The 24,480-nt window shown below is 41.3% G+C and overlaps 1 protein-coding gene across 1 annotated transcript in view; it reads right to left on the bottom strand.

Annotated features, from left to right (window-relative positions):
- The window catches only part of CHRDL1 (chordin like 1), a 98,181-nt gene that overhangs the window by 70,588 nt on the left and 3,113 nt on the right, over positions 1-24,480 (bottom strand). The window contains 2 exon segments of the mRNA XM_044305971.1: positions 872-971; positions 13,151-13,260. Of these exon segments, the coding sequence (XP_044161906.1) occupies positions 872-971; positions 13,151-13,192 (142 nt within the window). The 5' untranslated portion in view covers positions 13,193-13,260.

The raw sequence follows: 24,480 nt of genomic DNA, 5'->3' as shown, positions 1-24,480 counted from the left end.
GACAAAAAGATTGGTGGAAGTAAAATTTGGTAGATAAGACACCATAGATGGGTGCTGGTTACTGAACTGAACAAACCCCTGCTGTACATGTAAGATGTCTACCTTCTAAACTGCCTCTTCTGGTCAAAAGCCAAAAGCTAAAGATACTGGAAGAGTAATTTGAGTGGGATTAGAGAATATGGATAATTCAAGGACCAAACTAATGTCTGAGGTCTCAAGGAGTCAACAAGTTCAGGAAAACGCTGGGTGAGGATCTCAAGTAAGCAGACAAGATCAGGAACTGGTTGAGGTCTAGTTCATAGTCAATGAAGGGAGTGATGCAGAGGTCAAAGATGGTATGTCAAACAATTGAAGAAAGGAGGAGCAAGTCCACAAAAGCTTTTATAGCAAGCAGATTAGTCATCATCTATACCAGTAAGCACTTTGTTCTGGCCCCTAAAAGAAATTGCGAAGGCACTATCATAGGGACATGTGCAGAAAAGGATTTAGCTCCATTAGAAGAATCGTGCTGACCGATACCGACACTAGACCAGCCATAAAGACCAAGTAACTTCACTAGAAGGGTAAATAAAATACTTTATGCATTCCTACAATACATCCAATAGCAGAACAAAAAACAATGCATACAGAATTCCTAAAACTTTAGTATTTGCATGAAAATCAATTCATTAAGGTATACTCACACTGCAGACTGACATTTAAGAACGGTTCCTATAGAATACAGCAAAACTTTGTTTGTTGTTATTGTAATGACTAATTAATCCAAATGGCTAAACTGTGTAGCAGCTTTCTGCAACGTATTCTTTGTCATCTAAGTGACTGAATGCTACTCCCGAGTGCTGCATGCTCTATAAAGACAAATGCTACTTACTCTTAATATGTTCTAATCTGCAGCCATCCATGAGGAGCAGGAATAAAAGGCAAGAAAAGGCATATTTCTGTTCCATCCTTATGTGCTCAGACGGTTCAGGCTGCAGAAAGGGATAGAAAAATAAATTTTTAAAGCAAAGATTTATAATTCCTTAAGAGGACATTGGCTTTAGCATAAAAATGTATAAAAAAACCATAAAAAATTCCAGACATAAATTCTCTTTACATTGCCAGGGCCAGGTATATGATTTTCAAGAGGTAGGTTAAGCTGTCCATACAAACTAGATTTAGGAATATTTGCTTTTAGTATGCCTCACTTTCTCTAATTGAAATGTAAGGGGTTATCTGGTAATTAATATTGATAACCTATCGTCCAGATAGGTAATCATCAATATCAGGTCGGCAGTGGCCCTGCTGTTGGAAGAGGCCCACACTCCATACATGGTCACATGGCCTAATTGCAGCTCAGGTCCATAAGAGTGAATGTGACTGAGCTGCAATACGAAGCACTGCCACTATATGATGTACGGAGCTGTCCTTGGAGAGCTGCCGGGAGCCGTCTGCTCTGACCAAAGCTCTAAACACTTATTTAAGCCATCTTATTATCAGTTTAATAATTGAAAGGCACGGGTCTGCAAATGATCTGAAAAAAATGCGGATCGGATGCGGAGCATAAATACAGTCATGTTCATGGGGCCTAAGAATTTATCAACAATAAAATGGCTAGGATAGTGAATCTGTTTGTTCAGCTAAAATAGTAGTGATTTTAGGCCCCCATTTTACTTTTTCAATGACTATATTTGCATAAATACAGTTGCAAGAAAAAGTATGTGAACCCTTTGGAATGATATGGATTTCTGCACAAATTGGTCATAAAATGTGATCTGATCTTCATCTAAGTGACAACAGTAGACAATCACAGTCTGCTTAAACTAATAACACACAAAGAATTAAATGTTACCATGTTTTTATTGAACACACCATGTAAACATTCACAGTGCAGGTGGAAAAAGTATGTGAACCCCTAGACTAATGACATCTCCAAGAGCTAATTGGAGTGAGGTGTCAGCCAACTGGAGTCCAATCAATGATATGAGATTGTAGGTGTTTGTTACAGCTGCCCTGCCCTATAAAAAAAACACACACCAGTTCTGGGTTTGCTTTTCACAAGAAGCATTGCCTGATGTCAATGATGCCTCGCACAAAAGAGCTCTCAGAAGACCTACGATTAAGAATTGTTTACTTGCATAAAGCGGGAAAGGGTTATAAAAGTATCTCTAAAAGTCTTGCTGTTCATCAGTCCACGGTAAGACAAACTATCTATAAATGGAGAAAGTTCAGCACTGCTGCTACTCTCCCTAGGAGTGGCCGTCCTGTAAAGATTACTGCAAGAGCACAGCGCAAATTGCTCGATGAGGTGAAGAAGAATCCTAGAGTGTCAGCTAAAGACTTACAAAAGTCTCTGGCATATGCTAACATCCCTGTTAGCGAATCTACGATACGTAAAACACTAAGCTAAGCAAGAATAGATTTCAAGGGAGGATACCACAGAGGAAGCCACTGCTGTCCAAAAAAACATTGCTGCATGTTTACAGTTTGCACAAGAGCACTTGGATGTTCCACAGCAGTACTGGCAACATATTCTGTGGACAGATGAAACCAAAGTTGAGTTGTTTGGAAGAAACACACAACACTATGTGTGGAGAAAAAGAGGCACAGCACACCAACATCAAAACCTCATCCCAACAGTGAAGTATTGTGGTGGGGGCATCATGGTTTGGGGCTGCTTTGCTGCATCAGGGCCTGGACGGATTGCTATCATCGAAGGAAAAATGAATTCCCAAGTTTATCAAGACATTTTGCAGGAGAACTTAAGGCCATCTGTCCACCAGCTGAAGCTCAACAGAAGATGGGTGTTGCAACAGGACAACGACCCGAAGCATAGAAGTAAATCAACAACAGAATGGCTTAAACAGAAGAAAATACGCCTTCTGGAGTGGCCCAGTAAGAGTCCTGACCTCAACCCGATGGAGAGGCTGTGGCATGACCTCAAGAAAGCGATTCACACCAGACATCCCAAGAATATTGCTGAACTGAAACAGTTCTGTAAAGAGGAATGGTCAAGAATTACTCCTGACCGTTGTGCACGTCTGATCTGCAACTACAGGAAACGTTTGATTGAAGTTATTGCTGCCAAAGGAGATTCAACCAGTTATTAAATCCAAGGGTTCACATACTTTTTCCACCGGCACTGTGATTGTTTACATGGTGTGTTCAATAAAAACATGGTAACATGTAATTCTTTGTGTGTTATTAGTTTAAGCAGACTGTGATTGTCTATTGTTGTGACTTAGATGAAGATCAGATCACATTTTATGACCAATTTGTGCAGAAATCCATATCATTCCAAAGGGTTCACATACTTTTTCTTGCAACTGTATATGCACTGCATTTCTAATGCATCCATAAGTTGCATCAAGATATTAAAAAGGATAGGCTGGGTTATTCAGGTGAGAAATGTTTGATCGGTGGAAGACCCCGACGATCACTGCAATCCAAAGTCTATGGGACTGACAGAGATAGCTCTATAGATAATGAATGGAGCAACAGGACATGTCCATGAAGTAGAAGCTGGAGGAGATGGGTAAGTGCCTGGTGTGGGAGCCAGGCCGACACAAACATGGAGGTGTGACGGTGTCAAAAGGACCTGGCCTTGTTGGGGTGTTGCCTCACCGTTGCCTCAAAAAATATTGGCCTATTATGCAGTAAAATAAATTCACTGTTCCTGCTCCAGGTGTCCACCATGGCATGCACCTGGCTGCAAAGCGACAATTGCAAGGAGCAGCCCAAGTTCTCTGCAACAAAGCTTTTTGGGAGAAATAATGCCAGCTAGGTATCTTCCAGTGAAGCCGAGTGCATGCCATCAGCTTCCTAAAGGAAGCAGACTTTACTAAATGGACTGACAGCAAATTGGCCAGGTGGGAATTAAGAGCGTGCACCATCAGATTGCTGGGCGAGTAGATTTACTTCTGGCCACACATTCCATTATTGATGGCTGGAGACAAAGTGGAGAAGAAATCTGAGAGCAAAAAGCAGTAAGTGAATATGGCGATGACAAAGACACTGTACTGCCCACGGATGTGTCCATGCTGTACATAGGAGACTGAAAGAAGGAGGAAACTGTTTTCTAGTTGACGGCCACCTCTGTCTTCCCACTGGATTGGGTGATGCAGCTTCTTGTGGTTGGTTAAAGCTGTGGTGCCTATGTTTGTATTTGACTGCGCACTGTTTATTTTACTCTTTGAGATCTTGCAAAGGATGATGCTGCTGTCTTTTGGTAGCGTGGAGAAAAACTGCCAGACAGGAAATACTCGCACACAGCTAAAGGCAGCCAAGCTTAAATTAGCTCTTGAATGTTTTGGGCCTGCTGCACCCACAGTATCAACAGCATCACCAGTTCACAAAGTAGATCTGGCCCCTGGCACTTCCTTGGGAGGTTCTAGCTGTACATCACATGTGCTCTTTATTGCTGCCGCTGCCCTCCTCCTTGGATGTTACCTCCTCCTCAGCACCCCGATCTGCCCGATCACCCTCCTCTCCAATGAACAGACTGTGATATATCATGGTGGGCTCCTTGGCCCCCCTCCCTCCCGACTCCCTGCTATGCACTTGCCCAGAGTGCCATTATTGCATGTTATTTGCGTTTAACAATGGTTTAAAAAATGGCACTTCTCTACTGTAAAGCACATGTTGCAAACTTGTAATGCAATTATTCTCTCCCCACACCAACAATATAATGATGCAGGAGAGGCCGGTGTAAGATCTGACTACTGTGCTATTTGCATTTATAAACATAGTTTAAAAAAAAAGACCTTTCTCTGCTGTAAAACACACATTGCAAAGTTGTAATGTGATTATTCTCCCCCCACAACGGCCGATATAATAATGCAGGAAAGGTCAGTGAAAGATTTGGCTATAGGGTAATTTGCATTTAAAAACACAAAAAAAGACCTTTTCAAAAAATACTTTTCTCTACTGTAAAAGACACATTGCACACTTATAAAAAGAAGAGAGGAACGCGTATAGATAGTTACGCTATCACATTTTGGCATGTTACAGGAAAAATGGTTCCTGGGGGAGGGGAGTTGTGCGGGAGTCATTTGAATGTATCCACACTACTCCCTCTCGTGCTGATACAGTCACAGTGCAGTATATCCAGGAACGAGAAGAAAAGGGAGCGCTGTCCATATCTGTGGATGGAGGGATAGAAGTGAGTATTTCTAAATGTATTATTCTGGGCTGTACTGGTCCCTTCACCAGGTTCCACACCAATGATAGTTTAAACGTTCAGAGAAAAATTTGGATCAGCTCACCTCCATGCAGGTATGGTGCACGTTACCTGGGGTGGCAACCCGGAACAGTGCAGAAAAAATGTTCCTCATAGAAGAAGGGCATGCCTGCCCAAAATGCGTAATCAGTGGTTTTAACAGTTTTCTAATATGTTCTGAGTCAGTAAAGGAATTTATTTTTATCTGAGTGCCAATCCATCCACGTTTTTTAGTGTAAACAGTGGTGTGAAATCTCATGAAGAGGCCAATACGGCCCAGAAACGCCTCATTCTACCAATAAAGAATAATAGAAATAGAAATACTCAGATCTTGTATCTACCAATACAGAAAGCACTCCTCTTTCTTCTCTTCTAGTTCCTAAACTTGTAATGTGGTTATTCTCCCCTCCCCGCAACACCCATATAATGATGCAGGAAAGAGTCGTGTAAGATTTGACTACTATAATATTTTAATTTAAAAATGCAATTTCAAAAGACCTATCTCTACTGTAAAACACACATTGTAATATGATTATTCCCCCCAGACACACACACCAACAATCTAACGATGCAGAAAAGGCAGCAGTATTTCTGTCTATGGTGCAATTTGTGTTTAATATACTGGTATAAAATGGCAATATTGCCATAATATGGTTTTGCTATATTGCAATGTGTTTAATAACACCAGATGGATATAATGCATTGAAAAAAAGAATGCTACTGGTGTGATGTCCTGGAAATAATACTGTGCAGAAACTTGAGGCTTTGGGGGAAAAACAGCTGTCTCTCTGTTCAAAAGAGAAAAAATAATATTTTTTCTTGTAGAATATTTTTTTTCTTTAGGTTCTGCTGCAGCTGTATTATTAAGTACTGTGTCCCAGCCCTTCACTCCCTCAAACTGATTTCCCTGATCAAAGTCCCTAGTATTCTACATAATTATTTCTTTGTATTCTTTTCCTACACTGTCCCTGTCACACTAGAAGAGATATTTAATTGTGGCTCTGTATACTGTCGAAGATCACTTTCTGTTAGACACTGCATACGTTCCACCCTCATTAACAGCTCATCATGGAATGACCTACTGCTCATTCTACACAGGCATCTCCCTGCCTTCTGCCCCACTGATTAGCTGATCCAGGCTGTCTGTCAGGTCCTCCCCCCACTGCTTTCCAGGGTCATGTGAGCACCCTTCTTCTTCCTCTCTCATGGTTTTTCCCGCCAACATGTGCAGTAAAACGGAGCTGTGCTCCATTTTACTGGATCCATCAGTGAACCTGAAAAGCTTTGGGTTAATTTGGACAGGTTTTTGCAAAATTTGTAACAAACTAAATTCATTATGAACTGATTCACTCATATCCTTAAAGGAGTATTATCATCTGGGTAATCATGTTTCATCCCCCCCCCCCCCCCACCCCACCCTGAGGCTTTTCCTAAATATAATCCTTTTTCTAAATCCTATAGATTTAGAATAAAATTGAAAAATCATATAGCATTGTTTACAGTTACTGCCCATGGATACAGCCACCGCTCGCCGACCGCATCCATGGGCCGTGCCTGCGCACATCATTCCCTGGTGATCTAGTGGCGGACGCAATTCTTCTCGAGATCGCGCACATCTCGCAGATCTATTTTCCTTTGAGCTGCGTTGAAAATAGATCTGCGCATGCGCGGCCGGCCGATCAGTTCGTGGAAGGAAGAGACGAGTGCGGACGGCGTGAGAGAGACAGCGGGGTGAGTATTTGTTATATATGCTTTTGGGGGCAGATGGAATCACTTTTGGGGCAGATGGAGGCTAATGGACGGCTATATGGAGGCTAATGGGTGGCTATATGGAGGCTAATGGGGGCAGATGGAGGCTAATGGGGGCAGATGGAGGCTAATGGGGCAAATGGAGGCACTTGGGGGCAGATGGAGGCACTTGGGGGCAGATGGAGGCACTTGGGGGCAGATGGAGGCTAATGGGGGCAGATGGAGGCTAATGGGGGCAGATGGAGGCACTTGGGGGCAGATGGATGCTAATAGGGCAGATGGAGGCACTTGGGGCAGATGGAGGCAGTTGGGGGCAGATGGAGGCTAATGGGGGCAGATGGAGGCACTTGGGGGCAGATGGAGGCACTTGGGGGCAGATGGAGGCACTTGGGGGCAGATGGTGGCACTTGGGGGCAGATGGTGGTACTTGGGGCAGATGGAGGTTAATGGGGGCAGATGGAGGTTAATGGGGGCAGATGGAGGCTAATGGGGGGCAGATGGAGGCTAATGGGGGGCAGATGGAGGCACTTGGGGGCTGGTGAAAGAGAAACAGATGTAGCAGAGCTGAATATGCAAGTGTTCTGACACAGTGCTAGCGGGGGAGTAGAAGTAAAGATGTAGTAGGGCTGTATAGGAAGCCATTCAGCCAAAGTGATGTTAGGGGACTGGAGTAGCCACATGTAGCTGAGCTGTATATGCATCTATAAAGATACATAGTGTAAGGTTTATACACAACTGGAGTACAGCTTTAATGGAAACAAATCTACATCAGTGCTGGTGGGTGGGGGTTGGTCAGGCTTTTGGGCTAATGTATAATATGGAATTATAGTTTTTGATGCACATAATGGGTTTGTAAAAGATCAGAGATTTTATGTGTAAAACTGCAGAACAGCCACGTGTTACTGTACACTGAGCTCACTTCACATGGCTCTCTGAGTGACCACTGACCATTCCCCTCACAGACATTGCAGGCTGCCAGACTGATGAGTCTTACTCTTCACATGAACTAGCACGCAGGACTCAGTGCTCAGCGTGATGTCATAAGGAGGTGTGGCCGGCCTTCACTCTAGCTGCCTAAGCCCGCCCAGCCTTAGCAGCAGAAAAACCAGGAAGGGAACAGCTAGCTGGCAGCAATTGAGACTGAAGTAGCAAGATAAGAATACCTCTTTAACCACTTCTAGACCAGGCTATTTAACTGCCCTTCCTGATCAAGCCTAATTTTGCAAATCTAACGTGTCATTTTATGTGATAATACCTTGGGAATGCTTTTACTTAGGCCGAATGCACACGGCCGTGTTTGCGGCCGAGTGCGGGCCGTGGAAACCCGGCCGGGATTCCTGCTGACTGCTGGAGCGCACGGCGTCATGGGTTGCTATGACGCCGTGCGCTTCATGCAGCCGCTGCTGGACAGTAATACACTATACTAGTAGTGTATTACTGTCCAGCAGCGGCTGCATGAAGCACACGGCGTCATAGCAACCCATGACGCCGTGCGCTCCAGCAGTCAGCAGGAATCCCGGCAGGGTTTTTACGGCCCGCTCTCGGCCGCAAACACGGCCGTGTGCATTAGGCCTTATCCAAACCATTCTGAGAATGTTTTCTCGTGACACATTGTACTTCACATTAGTGGGCAATTTGCACTGATATGTTTTACCTTTATTTATAAAAAAAAATCCCAAATTTTCAAAAAATTTGGAATACTTCACTGTTTTCTAAATTCGAATCTCTCTGCTTTTACGACAGATAGTGATACCTCATAAAATGGTTATGAATTAACATTCCCCATATGTCTACTTTATGTTGACATCCTTTTGTAAATGTCATTTTATTTTTTTAGGACGTTATAGAAGGCTTAGAATTTTAGAAGCAATTTTTAACATTTTCAAGAACATTTCCAAAATCTATTTTTAGAGGACCAATTCAGATTTGAAGTCACTTTGAGGAGGTTACATAATAGAAACCACCCATGAATGACCCCATTATAGAAACTACACCCCTGAATTTATTTCAAACATATTTAAGAAGAAGCTTACATAATAGAAACCACCCATAAATGAGCCCATTAAAAAAAAGTGACATTTTGGAAACCACACCACCCAAATATTTTTTTATGGGTTTAGTGAGTACTTTGATCCACACAAGCATTTCATAGAATTTATAAATACTTGGCTGTAAAAATGAAAAATTCCTCTTTTTTTTTTTTAAGAAAATTGTGTTTTAGGCCCAAACTTTCTTTTTCATAAGGCATAAAATGAGAATGACACCCCACAATTTCTTACCCATTTCTCCTGAATATAGAAACACCCCATTTGTGGTTGTGTGCTGTTTGGGGATCTGGATTTTATAATATGGAATTTGCCGAGATGGATTTTTAAAGGCTATAACTTTTTTTTAATTTGTTTATTCAGTGAGTTGTGTGAGGTCTAATTTTTTGCTGGACAAGCTATTGTTTTTATTGGTACCATTTTGGGGATACAATAGGCTTTCTGATCGTCTTTTTTTAAAAAAAATTTGGGAAGTGAGGTGGGCAATTTTGTCAGTGTTTTCAATTTTTATGGGGGTTCACCTTGTGCTATAATATGATATGATGACTTTATACCATAGGTTAAAACGATTATGGTGATACCAAATTTATGTAGCTGTTTTCATGTTATAATACTTTTGCTAAAAAATATCAGTTTTATAAAAAATTGCTGTTTTGGCACTATTTTTATTTATTTGTTTTACGGCGTTCAGGTGATGGGGTAGATCATGGGAGATTTTAACCGGTTGTTATAGAACAGCAAATTTTTTTTTCTATTTTTTACCATTTTTTTTATTACTTGATAAGGGCAAAAAGCTGCTTTTTTACACCTGAAACTTTTTTTATATATAAAACACTTTCTAATTTTTTTATTTTTGTATTTTACACTTTGTGTCCTTCTTATGAGGCCATACAAGACCTTTGGGGGGGGGGGGGGATTTTAACATTCCTTTTTATTTCTTAATTGCTGATTTCTCATGTAACTGGGGCTGACATAGAAGCCCCAGTTACAGGGGGAATACAGCCCCCAGAGAGGCTGTACAGCGCTATACAACACTGTACAGCCTCACTGCAGAACTGACCGAGGTCTTGAAAGATGTGCCAGCTCCTGCAGTCTCCTAGCCCCGCGGTCACATGATCGCTAGGGCTAGAACGGGATATGGTATAGCGCTTCCTGAGTTGTATACGCAGAGACACTGAAGAACCACCTCTACCTTCTCTATGGAGTGCCCTGCTGTCACTGTCAGCGGACCCCCTGTTCAGCAGCTGCGCGATTAATGTGGGTGGTCAGGAACTGGTTAAAGAGTCACTGCACTTTCACACAATTTTATTTCATTTAATAGAGGATGGTACAACCAGCAAATTTCTAAATCCCTTCATTTATAAAAATATGTCTGCATTCACTTGAAAAAAGCTGTAAAGTTATGGCCATTAGGGGTTTCACTTCCACCTTACTTGCAGTCCACTGCCTGTTGTCAGGCAAGATCTATCCCTGGTAACAGAGATTCACAAGTGGGGACATGTCAGAACTATCTGAGATAATGAGCCTTATAAAACAACTGCTTCTACACTGCTTCTAAGCCTCCTAGTTTTCTGTAAGTGTGATTTCCCCTCCTTAACAGCTTTCTGAGCTCCCCTAGAAGTAAACAAGCATAGAAAGGAAGTAAGGTCACTGCATACAGTACTGGAATATTCAAGAGAAGGGAGACAACCACTGCTTGTGAGTGAAATGCATGTAGCTGTGCAGTTGAAACAAGGAATAATAAGACAGAAAGAGAATTATGGAGCCATTATAGAAACTATTTTTTTTTAATACTCAGGTATGCTTTAATGAAAGTAACATGGACATGCTTGAAATGACAATACACTATCCTAGCCTGCAGTGTATTCTATTTAATAGCTGGAAAGCTGATGCCAGGTTCCCTTTACTGTAAATACAAAGCATCCCTAAGGAAGTCTAACGTTTAATTGAACAAACCTTAAAGGGAACATCTTCCTTTATATATGATATAGCTATTTATTTATTTATTTATTTTTTATCTTTAAAAACTTTCTTGGGAAGGACCATACTAGAGGTGTACATTTCAATACTGCGTTGTCCTGTATAGACATTAGCAGGGCATATCTGATAATTTAAATAAATAGGAGTTTAGTGACAGAGAAAAGTGTATAGAGTATAGCCCCTCCCCCAGGGAACAGGAATTGACAGAGGTGATGCATAGAGAGTTTTGTCTCTGTGTATAGTGCTACTATCCTGCCTTAGGTCTCATGCACATGACTGTATTTTATGATCCGCAAAAAATATGGATGACATCCACGTGCATTCCGTATTTTGCGGAACGGAACAGCTGGCCCCTAATATAACAGTACTATCCTTGTCCGTAATGCGGACAATAATAGGACAAGTTCTATTTTTTTGTGGAACGGAAATATGGACATACGCAAACGGAATGCACATGGAGTACCTTCCGTTTAGTTTTGCAGACCCATTGGAACAAATGGTTCTGCATATGGTCCACAAAAAAAAAGTAACAGGCACAGAAAGAAAATACGTGTGTGTGCATGAGCCCTTAGGCTGCTGATTCAGTCCCAGTTTACACAGCAAAGCTGACAAGATGCAAAAAATAGGAAATGTCAGACTAGCGAACCGCACCAGTACTGGTGGAATGGGAGTAGCTAGAAGTAAAAAATAAATAAAAAACACCTCTGGAGTCAGTGATGATTTGGCTCCAAAGGCATGCAGCCTGTTGAACTTTTGTGAGGACATGACAGATCATCTTTTACATTGTATTTAGCCAAAAAACAAATTAGTTCACCGCTTGCAACCAATTTATCAGAATGCATAATGAGTCATGGTTAATCATGGAAACAGTCAAAGTTTCTGCATCAAAAAATCTCACATTTCATCAGATGGCAATCTTACATGTACTCGTACATTAACCAATCCTAATGCAAGATTTAATTAAGATTTAAATTAAGACGTTACTTACATTTTTTTTCAATTTTTGCGTTGATCAATTATCCACATAATCATTCATAAACCAATATCAACCACCAATTCCACTGGGAATCCAACAAACTCTGTTACCTCACAGTTGGCTTTAATAGTGGAGTATATCTAGCCTAAATGCTTCAAGACAAGAACTGAGTGACCATTCTAGTGTTTGGCTTAAAGGGGCTGTTCACCTTTTTTTTTTTGTATGTGCATCACAGCCTGCTGCACCTATGGGAAAATCCATACTCACCTGCTCACTGCCGCTCTGTTCTGGCTGGTCCCATGTTCTCGACAATGGTCTTCTGCACAGACAGTGTCACATACACCACTGCAGCCAATGACTGGTCTTAATGTAGATGTGTCCCCAAGTGGTAAGTCACTGCTGGGTCACATGCTGATTGGGGACATGTCATCACTGAGGCCAGTCTTCGACTGCAGCGCACGTGACCCCATCCATCTGAAAGTTTACCGGAAGACTACAGAAGAGAGTCAGGGAGCCGCAAAAGAGTGTTGGGGAGCAGGTGGTTATACTTTTTTCAACAGGTGGAGCAGGCTTGTCTTCAAAATGAAAAAAGTGCAAAAAGCTAGAAAAATCATTTAATGTTGGAATGTGAAAAGAGGAAATAGTTTTTAATTAAGTTTACATTAAAGGGGTTGTCCGACCTTTTTTTTTTTTTTACTGATGACCTATCCTCAGTATCTGATTGGTGGGGGTCCAAAAAGTAGTAGCACCGACATGTTCATGGGTCATGTGGCCAAGGAGCAGATCAGCCCCATTCAAATAAATGGGGCTGAGCGCGATATCAAGAGCACAACCGCTATACAATGTACGGAGCCGTGCTTTGTAAACTGCGAGAAGGTCACAGCGCTCACAGGAGCACAGATGCCTTCTCAAACAGCTGTTAGGCAGGGGTCCTGGGTGTCAGACCCCCAGAGGATAGGTCATCAGTAAAAAAATAAAACCCTTTTAAATTTACATTTTGCGATGTCAATACTTAATCCAAAGCCTGATCACTAGTGACAGTACAATCATAATGAATCCACCTGTTACCAAGGTAAACATCAATACTGTGTAAATGTATGGCAGTATATCATTTTAAATTACATGTGAAAATGCTTGCTTGAATATTTATGATAATTGTGTCATTTTGTACGCATTTTTCTATGCATTTTTACATCTACTAACCTCAATAATACCATTAAAACTCCATATACCAAAACACTGCATGTATTGAGTTGGCGCCTGCGCAGTGAGTCGCGGCCAGGTACTCTGAAGATCGGCTCACCACACAGACACTGAAAATGAAACAGAAGGGCGCATGGTTAGAATCTCAGGTGTCGCTGTCCCCTTGATTTCAAGCAGCCAGTTTGCCTACGCTGATGAATAAAGTTGTATTTTGACAACGTTTTCCATCAGGTGAAACAGGCTAGAGCTGTGAGCTACTGTAGGCAGTTGGGGAGGCATTATGGTGAGGTCTGTGTGTATTCAGGCCATGATGCATTGTTCTCCTGAGAGTGGCATATGGGGTTACTGTCCAGTCCAGGGTAACAGTAGTTAGGTGGGGCTGCTACACCTCTCCTCTCTAGAAAGGCTGATGTTCTGTTCAGCTTTGTGAGAAGTTAGTTTTGCCTTCTCAAATAGCTGATTTGTGGGGGATCCGGGTGTCAGACCCCCACCAATCAGACACTGATGACCTATCCAGAGGATAGGTCCTCAGTAAAAAAAAAAAAAAAGTCTCAGAAAACCCCCTTAAAGAGATGAGCAGAACTGGAACATCGCAGGGGAGGAGCCAGCCTGGTGATGAGAAGCCAGGCTCTGACACCTGCCCATGAGGAAGAAAATTATCATTTTATCCTGGATGTTTAGCAGCCATTACAGATACGCTTTTTGGCTTCATTTCACTTGTCTACGGTTCCCAGGTCTTCCTAAAAGCAGATGGGCATTGTAGTGCAAAAGTATTGAGAGAGAAAAAAATTGTATCAGTCTGGCTGAATTAGAGAGAAAGTACAGATATATAGGAATATATAGGAAGACTGACCATGTCGGCCTTCTTTGTCCTCCTGCCTTCCACCCCACAGCTCACCAACACCAAAGGCAGCCCAACCACCAACAGGCAGGGGACCTTTCACCAGGATGTTTCCCCCAAGGATAACAAAGGGTAAACCCCTCCATTCACTGTGCACCGGCCCCAGGGAGCGCAGCAGAGGACCATAGACACCGTTAGGACTACCACCACCATCAGGCCTCTACTACCGCGCCCGTTCCCCCACCTCCTGTCCAATAGTTGCATGAATACTAAAGAGTTACTGATTCTGAGCAATTAACATGAATGCATCATTTTAAGTTGCACTGCCAGACTGTTAAGTCTGAAGACAAAAAAAAAGACAAAAAAAGCAAGAATCAATTCTGTCTCCAAGAAATGAAATCCTGTTAATGAGTTCCAAAAGATCTATCAGACGCTTATCTTTACAGATTAACTAACAGGATGGGGCACTTCAAAGGGCTTATATTTTCCATCTGACCCCTTTCTTTAACATATTTTTATTGATGTACATTTCTAAAAGTTATCTAAACTTTTGAATTATTACTGACAACATATAAATGGTCATAGCATAGGTGACTGCAAACCTCAGATTGGCGTCAATCAGCCAGACAAAAAGGTATTTGTCCAGCCGTTTCTCTGCATATTTGCCGGATTACTTCCGGACCACATTATGGTTATGGGGCCAGCTGGCTGTTCCAAGCCAGAACAACCTATCGGATTGGCAGACGCAAGTGTGAAACAAGCCTAAGTAGAAAACAAAACTAAAACATTGGAAAGTAGAGATTACTACTGACCCTCTTGTTCACAGGCTGTATTTGGTATTGCAGCTATTATATATTATATATCAAACTATCTAGTGTGATATAATTATAGTGTGATGCTCTGCAATAGGAGGGTCAATGAAATGAAAGTGCATCTAGAAAAGTATACTGCTTTTCAATCAATGCCCAGGAGATATATATGAAATATTGTATTTGGTCATATCCGGCACCAGATAAAAAATCCTGGCTTTTAAATGAGAGCAAGGCAGGCTTGCTAAGTACATACACCTGTCATGTACATGTACTCAGATATTTTATACCTACACTTAAAGGGAACCCGCCACCATGAAAATACAGTTCAACCTGCAGGTGGCATGTTATATAGCAGGAGAAGCTGAGTAGACTGATATATAAATTTATGAGAAAAGATTCAGTAATTTATTTATTTGCCTCTCTGGTTTTTTTTTGTTCCCCCAAGTGCTTCGTTACTTGGGGGAACAATCCAGGACCCAGGATCGCGGCGCCCCCTGGTTTTCCACTCTCAGATACTATGGTCACATTTGACCACAGCATTTGAGGGGTTAAATGTCTGTGATCACTATTATCGCTGATTGCAGACATTAGTCTTGGGTGTCTGCTGTTTAAAACACCAAAATCCCTGTGGCTATGGCACTTGCTGTGCTCGATTGCAGGCACCATATTTAAAGATCCGACTTCTGCCATACATGTATAACGGCAGTCTGGGAGGGGGTTAAAATTGAAAAAACCCTCCCAAATATGTAACTTTTACTGTAAATTTTAAATTTATGTCTGAACTAAATCTAGTTGGCACACAACTCAGGCGACATTAGTGCATTTTTTAACCCCTTAGGCCTCTTTCACACGGGCATTGCGGTTGCGTTGCGGGAAAAGATGCAGGTGCATTACAGGAAAATGCACAAATTTTCCGCGCGAGTGCAAAGCGTTTTAATGCGTTTTGCATGCGTGTGAGAAAAATCGGCATGTTTGGTACCTGGACTTCTTCACAGAAGTTCGGGTTTGGGTTCGGTGTTGTGTAGATTTTATTATTTTCCCTTATAACATGGTTATAAGAGAAAATAATAGCATTCTTAATACAGAATGCTAAGTAAATTAGGTAGGGAGGGGTTAAAAAATAAAATAAAATAATTAATGGTGATGGACCATGTGATGAGCGCAGTGACGTCACCAAAGGTCCTTTTCCTCCAAGGTCCTCAAAGAAGAAGAAAGAAGACAAGCTGGGCTGCGCGAACAAGTAGATGAGGTGAGTTTAATTATTTTTTTTACCCCTCCATCCCTAATTTACTTAGCATTATGTATTAAGAATGATATTATTTTCCCTTACAACCATGTTATAAGGGAAAATAATAAAGATCGGGTCCCCACCCCGATCGTAACCTAGCAACCATGCATGAAAATCGCACCGCATCCGCACATGCTTGCGGATGCTTGCAATTTTCACGCAGCCCTATTTACTTCTATGGGGCCTGCATTGTGTGAAAAACGCACAACATAGAGCATGTGATGTGATGTGTGAAAATCGCCGCTCATATGCACAGCCCCATTGAAGTCACCTTACGCATTGCACCCGCACGGAATTCTCGCCCGTGTGAAAGGGGCCTTAGTGATATGTCTAATTTTAGCCTTGAGGACCAGTTCCAGCAGTCATAACTTTTTAATTTTTTCTTCAATTTAGCTGTATGAATTTTGCGGGACAAGCTGTAGTGTTTTTAGCAACCATTTTGGAGTTTATATAGTGTATTTAATAACTTTTATTATTTTTTAGGGGGGCTATAAAAAACAGCAATGTTAACTTTATCTTTACAGATTAACTAACAGGATGGGGCAAAAGTAATGACACATAATAATGATCATAAATCAAACTTTCACTTTTTAATACTTGGTTTCAAATCCTTTGCAGTCAATTGCAGCCTCAAGTCTGGAACGCATAGACATCACAAGACGCTGGATTTCATCCCTGGTGATGCTCTGCCAGGCCTCTACTACAACTGTCTTCAGTTTCTGCTTGTTCTTGGGGCATTTTCCCTTTAGTTTTGTCTTCAGCAAGTGAAATGCATGCTCAATCGGATTCAGGTCAGGTGATTGACTTGGCCATTGCATAACATTCCACTTCTTTCCCTTAAAAAAACTCTTTGGTTGCTTTTGCAGTATGCTTTGGGTCATTGTCCATCTGCACTGTGAAGCGCCGTCTAATGAGTACTGAAGCATTTGGCTGAATATGAGCAGATAATACAGGGAGTGCAGAATTATTAGGCAAATGAGTATTTTGACCACATCATCCTCTTTATGCATGTTGTCCTACTCCAAGCTGTATAGGCTCGAAAGCCTACTACCAATTAAGCATATTAGGTGATGTGCATCTCTGTAATGAGAAGGGGTGTGGTCTAATGACAGCAACACCCTATATCAGGTGTGCATAATTATTAAGCAACTTCCTTTCCTTTGGCAAAATGGGTCAAAAGAAGGACTTGACAGGCTCAGAAAAGTCAAAAATAGTGAGATATCTTGCAGAGGGATGCAGCACTCTTAAGATTGCAAAGCTTCTGAAGCGTGATCATCGAACAATCAAGCGTTTCATTCAAAATAGTCAACAGGGTCGCAAGAAGCGTGTGGAAAAACCAAGGCGCAAAATAACTGTCAAGCGTGCAGCTGCCAAGATGCCACTTGCCACCAGTTTGGCCATATTTCAGAGCTGCAACATCACTGGAGTGCCCAAAAGCACAAGGTGTGCAATACTCAGAGACATGGCCAAGGTAAGAAAGGCTGAAAGACGACCACCACTGAACAAGACACACAAGCTGAAACGTCAAGACTGGGCCAAGAAATATCTCAAGACTGATTTTTCTAAGGTTTTATGGACTGATGAAATGAGAGTGAGTCTTGATGGGCCAGATGGATGGGCCCGTGGCTGGATTGGTAAAGGGCAGAGAGCTCCAGTCCGACTCAGACGCCAGCAAGGTGGAGGTTGAGTACTGGTTTGGGCTGGTATCATCAAAGATAAGCTTGTGGGGCCTTTTCGGGTTGAGGATGGAGTCAAGCTCAACTCCCAGTCCTACTGCCAGTTTCTGGAAGACACCTTCTTCAAGCAGTGGTACAGGAAGAAGTCTGCATCCTTCAAGAAAAACATGATTTTCATGCAGGACAATGCTCCATCACACGCGTCCAAGTACTCCACAGCGTGGCTGGCAAGAAAGGGTATAAAAGAAGAAAATCTAATGACATGGCCTCCTTGTTCACCTGATCTGAACCCCATTGAGAACCTGTGGTCCATCATCAAATGTGAGATTTACAAGGAGGGAAAACAGTACACCTCTCTGAACAGTGTCTGGGAGGCTGTGGTTGCTGCTGCACGCAATGTTGATGGTGAACAGATCAAAACACTGACAGAATCCATGAATGGCAGGCTTTTGAGTGTCCTTGCAAAGAAAGGTGGCTATATTGGTCACTGATTTGTTTTTGTTTGGTTTTTGAATGTCAGAAATGTATATTTGTGAATGTTGAGATGTTATATTGGTTTCACTGGTAAAAATAAATAATTGAAATGGGTATATATTTGTTTTTTGTTAAGTTGCCTAATAATTATGCACAGTAATAGTCACCTGCACACACAGATATAATCCCCTAAAATAGCTAAAACTAAAAACAAACTAATAACTACTTCCAAAAATATTCAGCTTTGATATTAATGAGTTTTTTGTTCAATAACAAAATTAATCCTCAAAAATACAACTTGCCTAATAATTCTGCACTCCCTGTATTGCCTGAAACACTTCAGAATTCATCCTGTTGCTTTTGTCAGCAGTCACATCATCAATAAATACAAGAGAATCAGTTCCATTGGCAGCCATACATGCCTACACCATGACACTACCACCACCATGCTTCACTGATGAGGTAGTATGCTTAGGATCATGAGCAGTTCCTTTCCTTCTCCATACTCTTCTCTTACCATCACTCTGGTACAAGTTGATCTTGGTCTCATCTGTCCATAGGATGTTGTTCCAGAACTGTGAAGGCTTTTTTAGATGTCGTTTGGCAAACTCTAATCTGGCCTTCCTGTTTTTGAGGCTTACCAATGGTTTACATCTTGTGGTGAACCCTCTGTATTCACTCTGGTGAAGTCTTCTCTTGATTGTTGACTTTGACACGCATACACCAACCTCCTGGAGAGTGTTCTTGATCTGGCCAACTGTTGTGAAGGGTGTTTTCTTCACCAGGGAAATAATTCTTCGGTCATCCACCACAGTTGTTTTCCGTGGTCTTCCGGGTCTTTTGGTGTTGCTGAGCTCACCAGTGTGTTTCTTCTTTTTAAGAATGTTCCAAACAGTTGTTTTGGCCACGCCTAATATTTTTGCTATCTCTGATGGGTTTGTTTGTTTTTTTTCAGCCTAGTGATGGCTTGCTTCACTGATAGTGATAGCTCTTTGGATCTCATCTGGAGAGTTGACAGCAACAGATTCCAAATGCAAATTGCACACTTGAAATGAACTCTGGACCTTTTATCTGCGCATTGTAATTGGGATAATGAGGGAATAACACACACCTGGCCATGGAACAGCTGAGAAGTCAGTTGTCCCATTACTTTTGGTCCCTTAACAAGTGGGAGTCACATATGCAAACTGTTGTAATTCCTACACCATTCACCTGATTTGGATGTAAATGCCCTCATATTAAAGCTGACAGTCTGCAGGTAAAGCACATCTTGTTTGTTTCATTTCAAATCCATTGTGGTGGTGTATAGAGCCACAAATGTTAGAATTGTGTCCCAATATTTATGGACCTGACTGTATATCTGTCACCGCCAGTTCTCAGACGTTCTTCTCTACCTCTTGCATGAAGTTCTTTGTTTTGGTTTCACTTTGTCATCTCCTTTCCTTCTCCCAGCTGTCACCTATTTACACTAATTGTCTCCCTTTATATTTCCTCTCATACTGCCTCACTGCGGTTTATACTACTTCCTGGATTGTGTTCACTGCTGGAGGCTGCTGCTGCTGATTCCTCAGATAAGTCCTTTTCCTTTATTTGTGTTTCCTTGCTGGCTTGATTCTAGGTGACCCTGACTCCGTCCGTATTAAGTGCAGGGAGCCGGTGGTCGTGTCCCCTCACTATTATAGGGTTTTCAGGTGTCATACAGTATTAGGTATGTGGGCATGCAATCATCTGCCATAAAGATCTTTGCATGGGCATAGCAGTCAGGGAGAGCTCTAGGGGTTTTATAGGGATCACCCATACGCTCTTTAGTTTGGGATCAAGCCAGTCGGATGTTTATTTATAAGTTCCAGCTTTCTGCAACACCATCCGTGACAATATCTTCTGTTGTACAGGAGATAATGCTGTGATACTGTTTTTTTTTTAAAATCATGTCAGCTTTCAAACAAGACCAGTCCCATATCTATAGCTGTTACCAAGCCAGAGATATAATGGGTTAAACAGGTTTCCACACTCCCCTTGCTGGCCGAGCTCTCTTTTAAAGACATATTTCTATATATTAACATAAACTATAATTAAATAAAAATTACAGTGGTTGTGCAACTTGTGCAAATGTTTTTTTAACAGACATCACAGAGTAGACAGACCCATTGTGGTGATTATACTTATCTGGTGCCTGCTTCTGGGTTCCAGTTCCTTTGTTCCATGGCCGCGTTCACATGTCCTGGGTCTCTCACAATCAATATCTTATTGAGAGAGGTCACGTGATTGCTGCGGCCAGTGACTGACTGCAGCAGTGACATGAACTCTATCAACAAGATGTTGATTCTGAGAGACCCAGGATTTGTGAAGGTGGTCTTGGAGTGATGGAGCCAGAACTCAGCGATGGGGACCAGGTAAGTATGATCGCCACCACGGGTCTGGACACTCTATGAGGTCTGTTTAAAAGTCTGTTTAAAAAAAAAAAGTTTAAAGTTGCACAACCCCTTTCATAATAATGCCTGTTTATTAAGCGGTGCCACGCAATATATAATGATATACTTTAAATATGGATGTACTGTATATAATTTTTGCAGTTATTTTGCTGAAAACTGCAACACATGGCCTCATCAGGTCATGAACTCAGGGTTTCTGTGTGGCAACTGCTGATTGGCAGAGGTTTGGCGCGTCAGCCCTTTAGCGGTCTGATAGCCTGGATAGGCTATCAATATAAAAATCCTGGAAAAAAAAACTTTAAAATTGTTTTAACCTCTTAATTACCAGAGTGTTTATTTTCTGTGCCAACATTCATGTTTTTAATATTATTTTTTTACATGGCGCATTAGACCTTTCTTTTGCGCCATTAGATGACAGATATAGTATAAAAAAATATATTGAAGAAAAGGCTGAAAATATGAAAAAAATTATTTCTTATAACTTTTTTTCTAACTGTTACCAAAGATTTCAAACCAAAGCATTTCTAAACCCATTTCTGTATGTTTGTGTTATTTATCTACTAGCTGGGCTCACTGCAAGACTTCAAAGGACTGGAGAGTATTTTGGATTTTGGAGGCCAATTTTTCTATTGCTAGTTCAATAGCATGGCACTGCCAGAACAGATGCTATTCAGTGCCAAAACATTAGAAACTCCTTCAAAGTTACTATTTTTTTTAAGGTATCAACAACCTCAAGTACTCCATGTATTCTTAAACTACAACTCCCAGAATCCTCCTTTCACTTCGTTGGTAGTTACAAGACAAGCTGAGCAAGTGTGCATGCTGGAAGTTGTAGTTTCACAGCAGCTGGAATACCCCAGGTTCCTGAACCCTGCTCTAAGGAATTAATCTTGGGGAAATTTGGACATTTAAAGCTTTTGGCTTTTAAAAAAAAAATTTAAAATATGCATGTTTTTGCACACAAAAAGCTGTACTAAGTATAGCTAAAATTGATACCTATATTTATATATTTATTTATTTATATATTTATGAAATTCACAGACAGCAGGTTCACAGCTAATTTTACAACCAGCAGGGGTCACGCTCACATCAAGGATCTTAGCTGAGCGCACATCTGTCGTCTTTTCATCACAGTGACAGTTTGTCCCAACAATCAGATGCCGAAGTGGTCTCCGGGATCTTCGCTGTGACCACGACTGTTTAATGGTGGTGAGGTCACAGCAATCAGCAGCAGCACCACAATGTGTCGGCAAATCGTAATTGCTTTTATACGGCAGGTTATAGTTAACAGCTTACTACCCCAACATATAAAGTCGTGCTGCAGTAAGCAAGTGGTTAAAGGGAATGCATTATCAGAAAAGGACATTGTTTAAATCAAGTTTTTATGTTAAACATACTTCTTAAATAGTTTTTTACATTTTCCATGTTACTAGCTATATTAAAAAAGTCCTAAAATCGTGCGCAGTGTTGACATAGCCTAATACTATGTCAACACTTCCTGATCTGTACTGTTCACTTTTTTAGCAGCCAGCAATTCTCATTAAATACAGGATTAAAGTGACAAATAAAATGTCTCTGCATAGGTTTATACATGATCCATCATTCACAATAATGCTAAACATTTGTAATGCACTTTTTCTCACAGGGACTCAGCACAGGAATAAATGTGTGGCTGTCATATAGTGGCTAAACCCCAACATACAATAGGGTAAATTTTGTAGGAAGCAAATTTGCCTTTTTTTTTGGAGTGTGGGTGGAAACCAGAGTATCCACACAAATACGGGGAGAACATATCAACTCTATGCAGTTGTCTCTGGTCTGATTCAAATCTAGGACCCCAGTGCTTCAAGGCACCAGTGCTAACTACTGCACCACTGTGCTGCCCAGTGGTGAGTAAGGGATGGTCACAGCTTATCTACTCCCCATCCCTTCTCCATTACCTCTGCATGTCACAGAGCAAGTCTAGAAAACTCTCCAGTCCCCTTCGGTCTATTATGTCTAAAACACATGTAGCTGCTGTGAAGCAAATCTTTAATGGGGTTATGCTTGAAAGATAATGATGACTTATCCTCAGGATAGGTCATCATTATCACATTTTTGGGGGTCCGAGTCCCGGTGCCTCTGCCAATCAGCTGTTTCATGGAGATGCTGCACTCACCAAAGCTCTGGTGAATGATGCAGGCTTAAAGCAGCTTTCCAAGGACAGCACCGTACATCGTATAGTGGTAATGCTTGATATTACAGCTCAGCCCCATTGACTTGAATAGGGCGGAGCTGCACCTAAGCCATGTGACCGAAGTACATTGATGTCACAGGCCTAGGAAGAGGCAGCAGACCTCTACCTAACTTTTAACAAACTTTGCATTAATGAATAGTGCAATGTGTGTAGATGAGGAATAACGCAATTTTTGGCCATTATATTACTTGTATCTGGCATTTTTAGCAGTTTTCTCATCTGTATGCTAGACTCTCACTCACTCAGAAGCAGTCCTAGGGTCATAGAAAACAGTACAAAGCAGTATTGACCTGTAAGGATATGGATAAAGCACTTGGGTTCAGATGAAAACATACTATTTAGCTACAACAGTCTCTTTGGTGTCTCTGATGGAGTCCTGTCTCACTCAGCCCTTGCACACTCCACCCTTGCGAATATGCATTCTGATCTTTCAGTGAGCAGACTCTCATTAAGACGGATTTCTCATAAATTTCAGAGACAAAGTCATTTTAAAGAAGGGGGGGGGGGGGACAAACATGGCATTTTTCTCTGATAAGCTATATTACAAACATTTCTTATAGCTTATACTATCCATATTTGCAAAGTTGTGTGAAAGTTTGTAACTTTTTAAGACCAGTGTCTAAAATGCCAATATGCTTAAAACGGCTTTACAACGCTCGAAATGCATGAGTTTAAACTGTAGAAAAAAAGAGTTTGTGTGAAAAAGTCCTAATATTGCATTGTTAGATCTGCAAAATGTTTTTGCCTTAGAAGCTTTTAAATAGGTCTAGCCTTATGTGCGAATTCTAGTGCTGACAAGAACTGGAGCTGTTTCCCACAACAACCGATGATGTCAATGCTTTTATATTCTGACTGGTATACGAAATCTGATCGATTGCTATGGGCAACACCTCAAGTTCTTGAGTGCAATCGTTTTTGTCTTTTTATTTTTTTGCATAATTTGGGCTTAATAAAAAAAGCTAAAATTTTACTTTCATTACGAAAAAATAAATAAAAACATGTTTAGAATAGCATATAGACCTTGAAATCTAACCCTCGCCTCCCCCATCACTGACAGGCTAAATCCCTGAGACATAGAAAAAGGAAATTATTATTTTGCAGTAGTGTACGAGTGTATTTTGCGGACATAAACATTGCTGCACTAGTAACATATCTCATACCCCCCACATGTGTCATAACAAGCTTAGTGCCAATCCCCAACTCTTAGAAACAGGAGGCAACAGGCCAATTCTTCAGGTATGCTATTAAATCTTAAAACTGACGAGAGCCAAACCACTGAATCCAGATAATTCATCCAATAAAATGTTCAATGTTGTAAAATAAATGAACTTGCAGCACCCGGGTCATTAATAATAATAATAGTGTCTGGTTGAATACCAGTACTTCCCTGCATGACTGACTAACACGCAGGTTGGGGTGACGTTCTGTGCTGCGCTAGTTATACATCTTCCCTCTTTGCTAAGGAACAGTAGATATTGCACAAATTACGAGACAGCAAAGCGGGTCCCCGAAGCATTGTGATTTCATACAGAAAGTGGTACTGAATTATTACATGTAAACAATGCATATAA

The sequence above is a fragment of the Bufo gargarizans genome, chromosome 9 (genome assembly GCF_014858855.1).
Source record: "Bufo gargarizans isolate SCDJY-AF-19 chromosome 9, ASM1485885v1, whole genome shotgun sequence".
NCBI classification, from domain to species: domain Eukaryota; kingdom Metazoa; phylum Chordata; class Amphibia; order Anura; family Bufonidae; genus Bufo; species Bufo gargarizans.
Note: the sequence above shows the minus strand (reverse complement) of the source record. Positions and strands in the feature narration are given on the sequence as shown.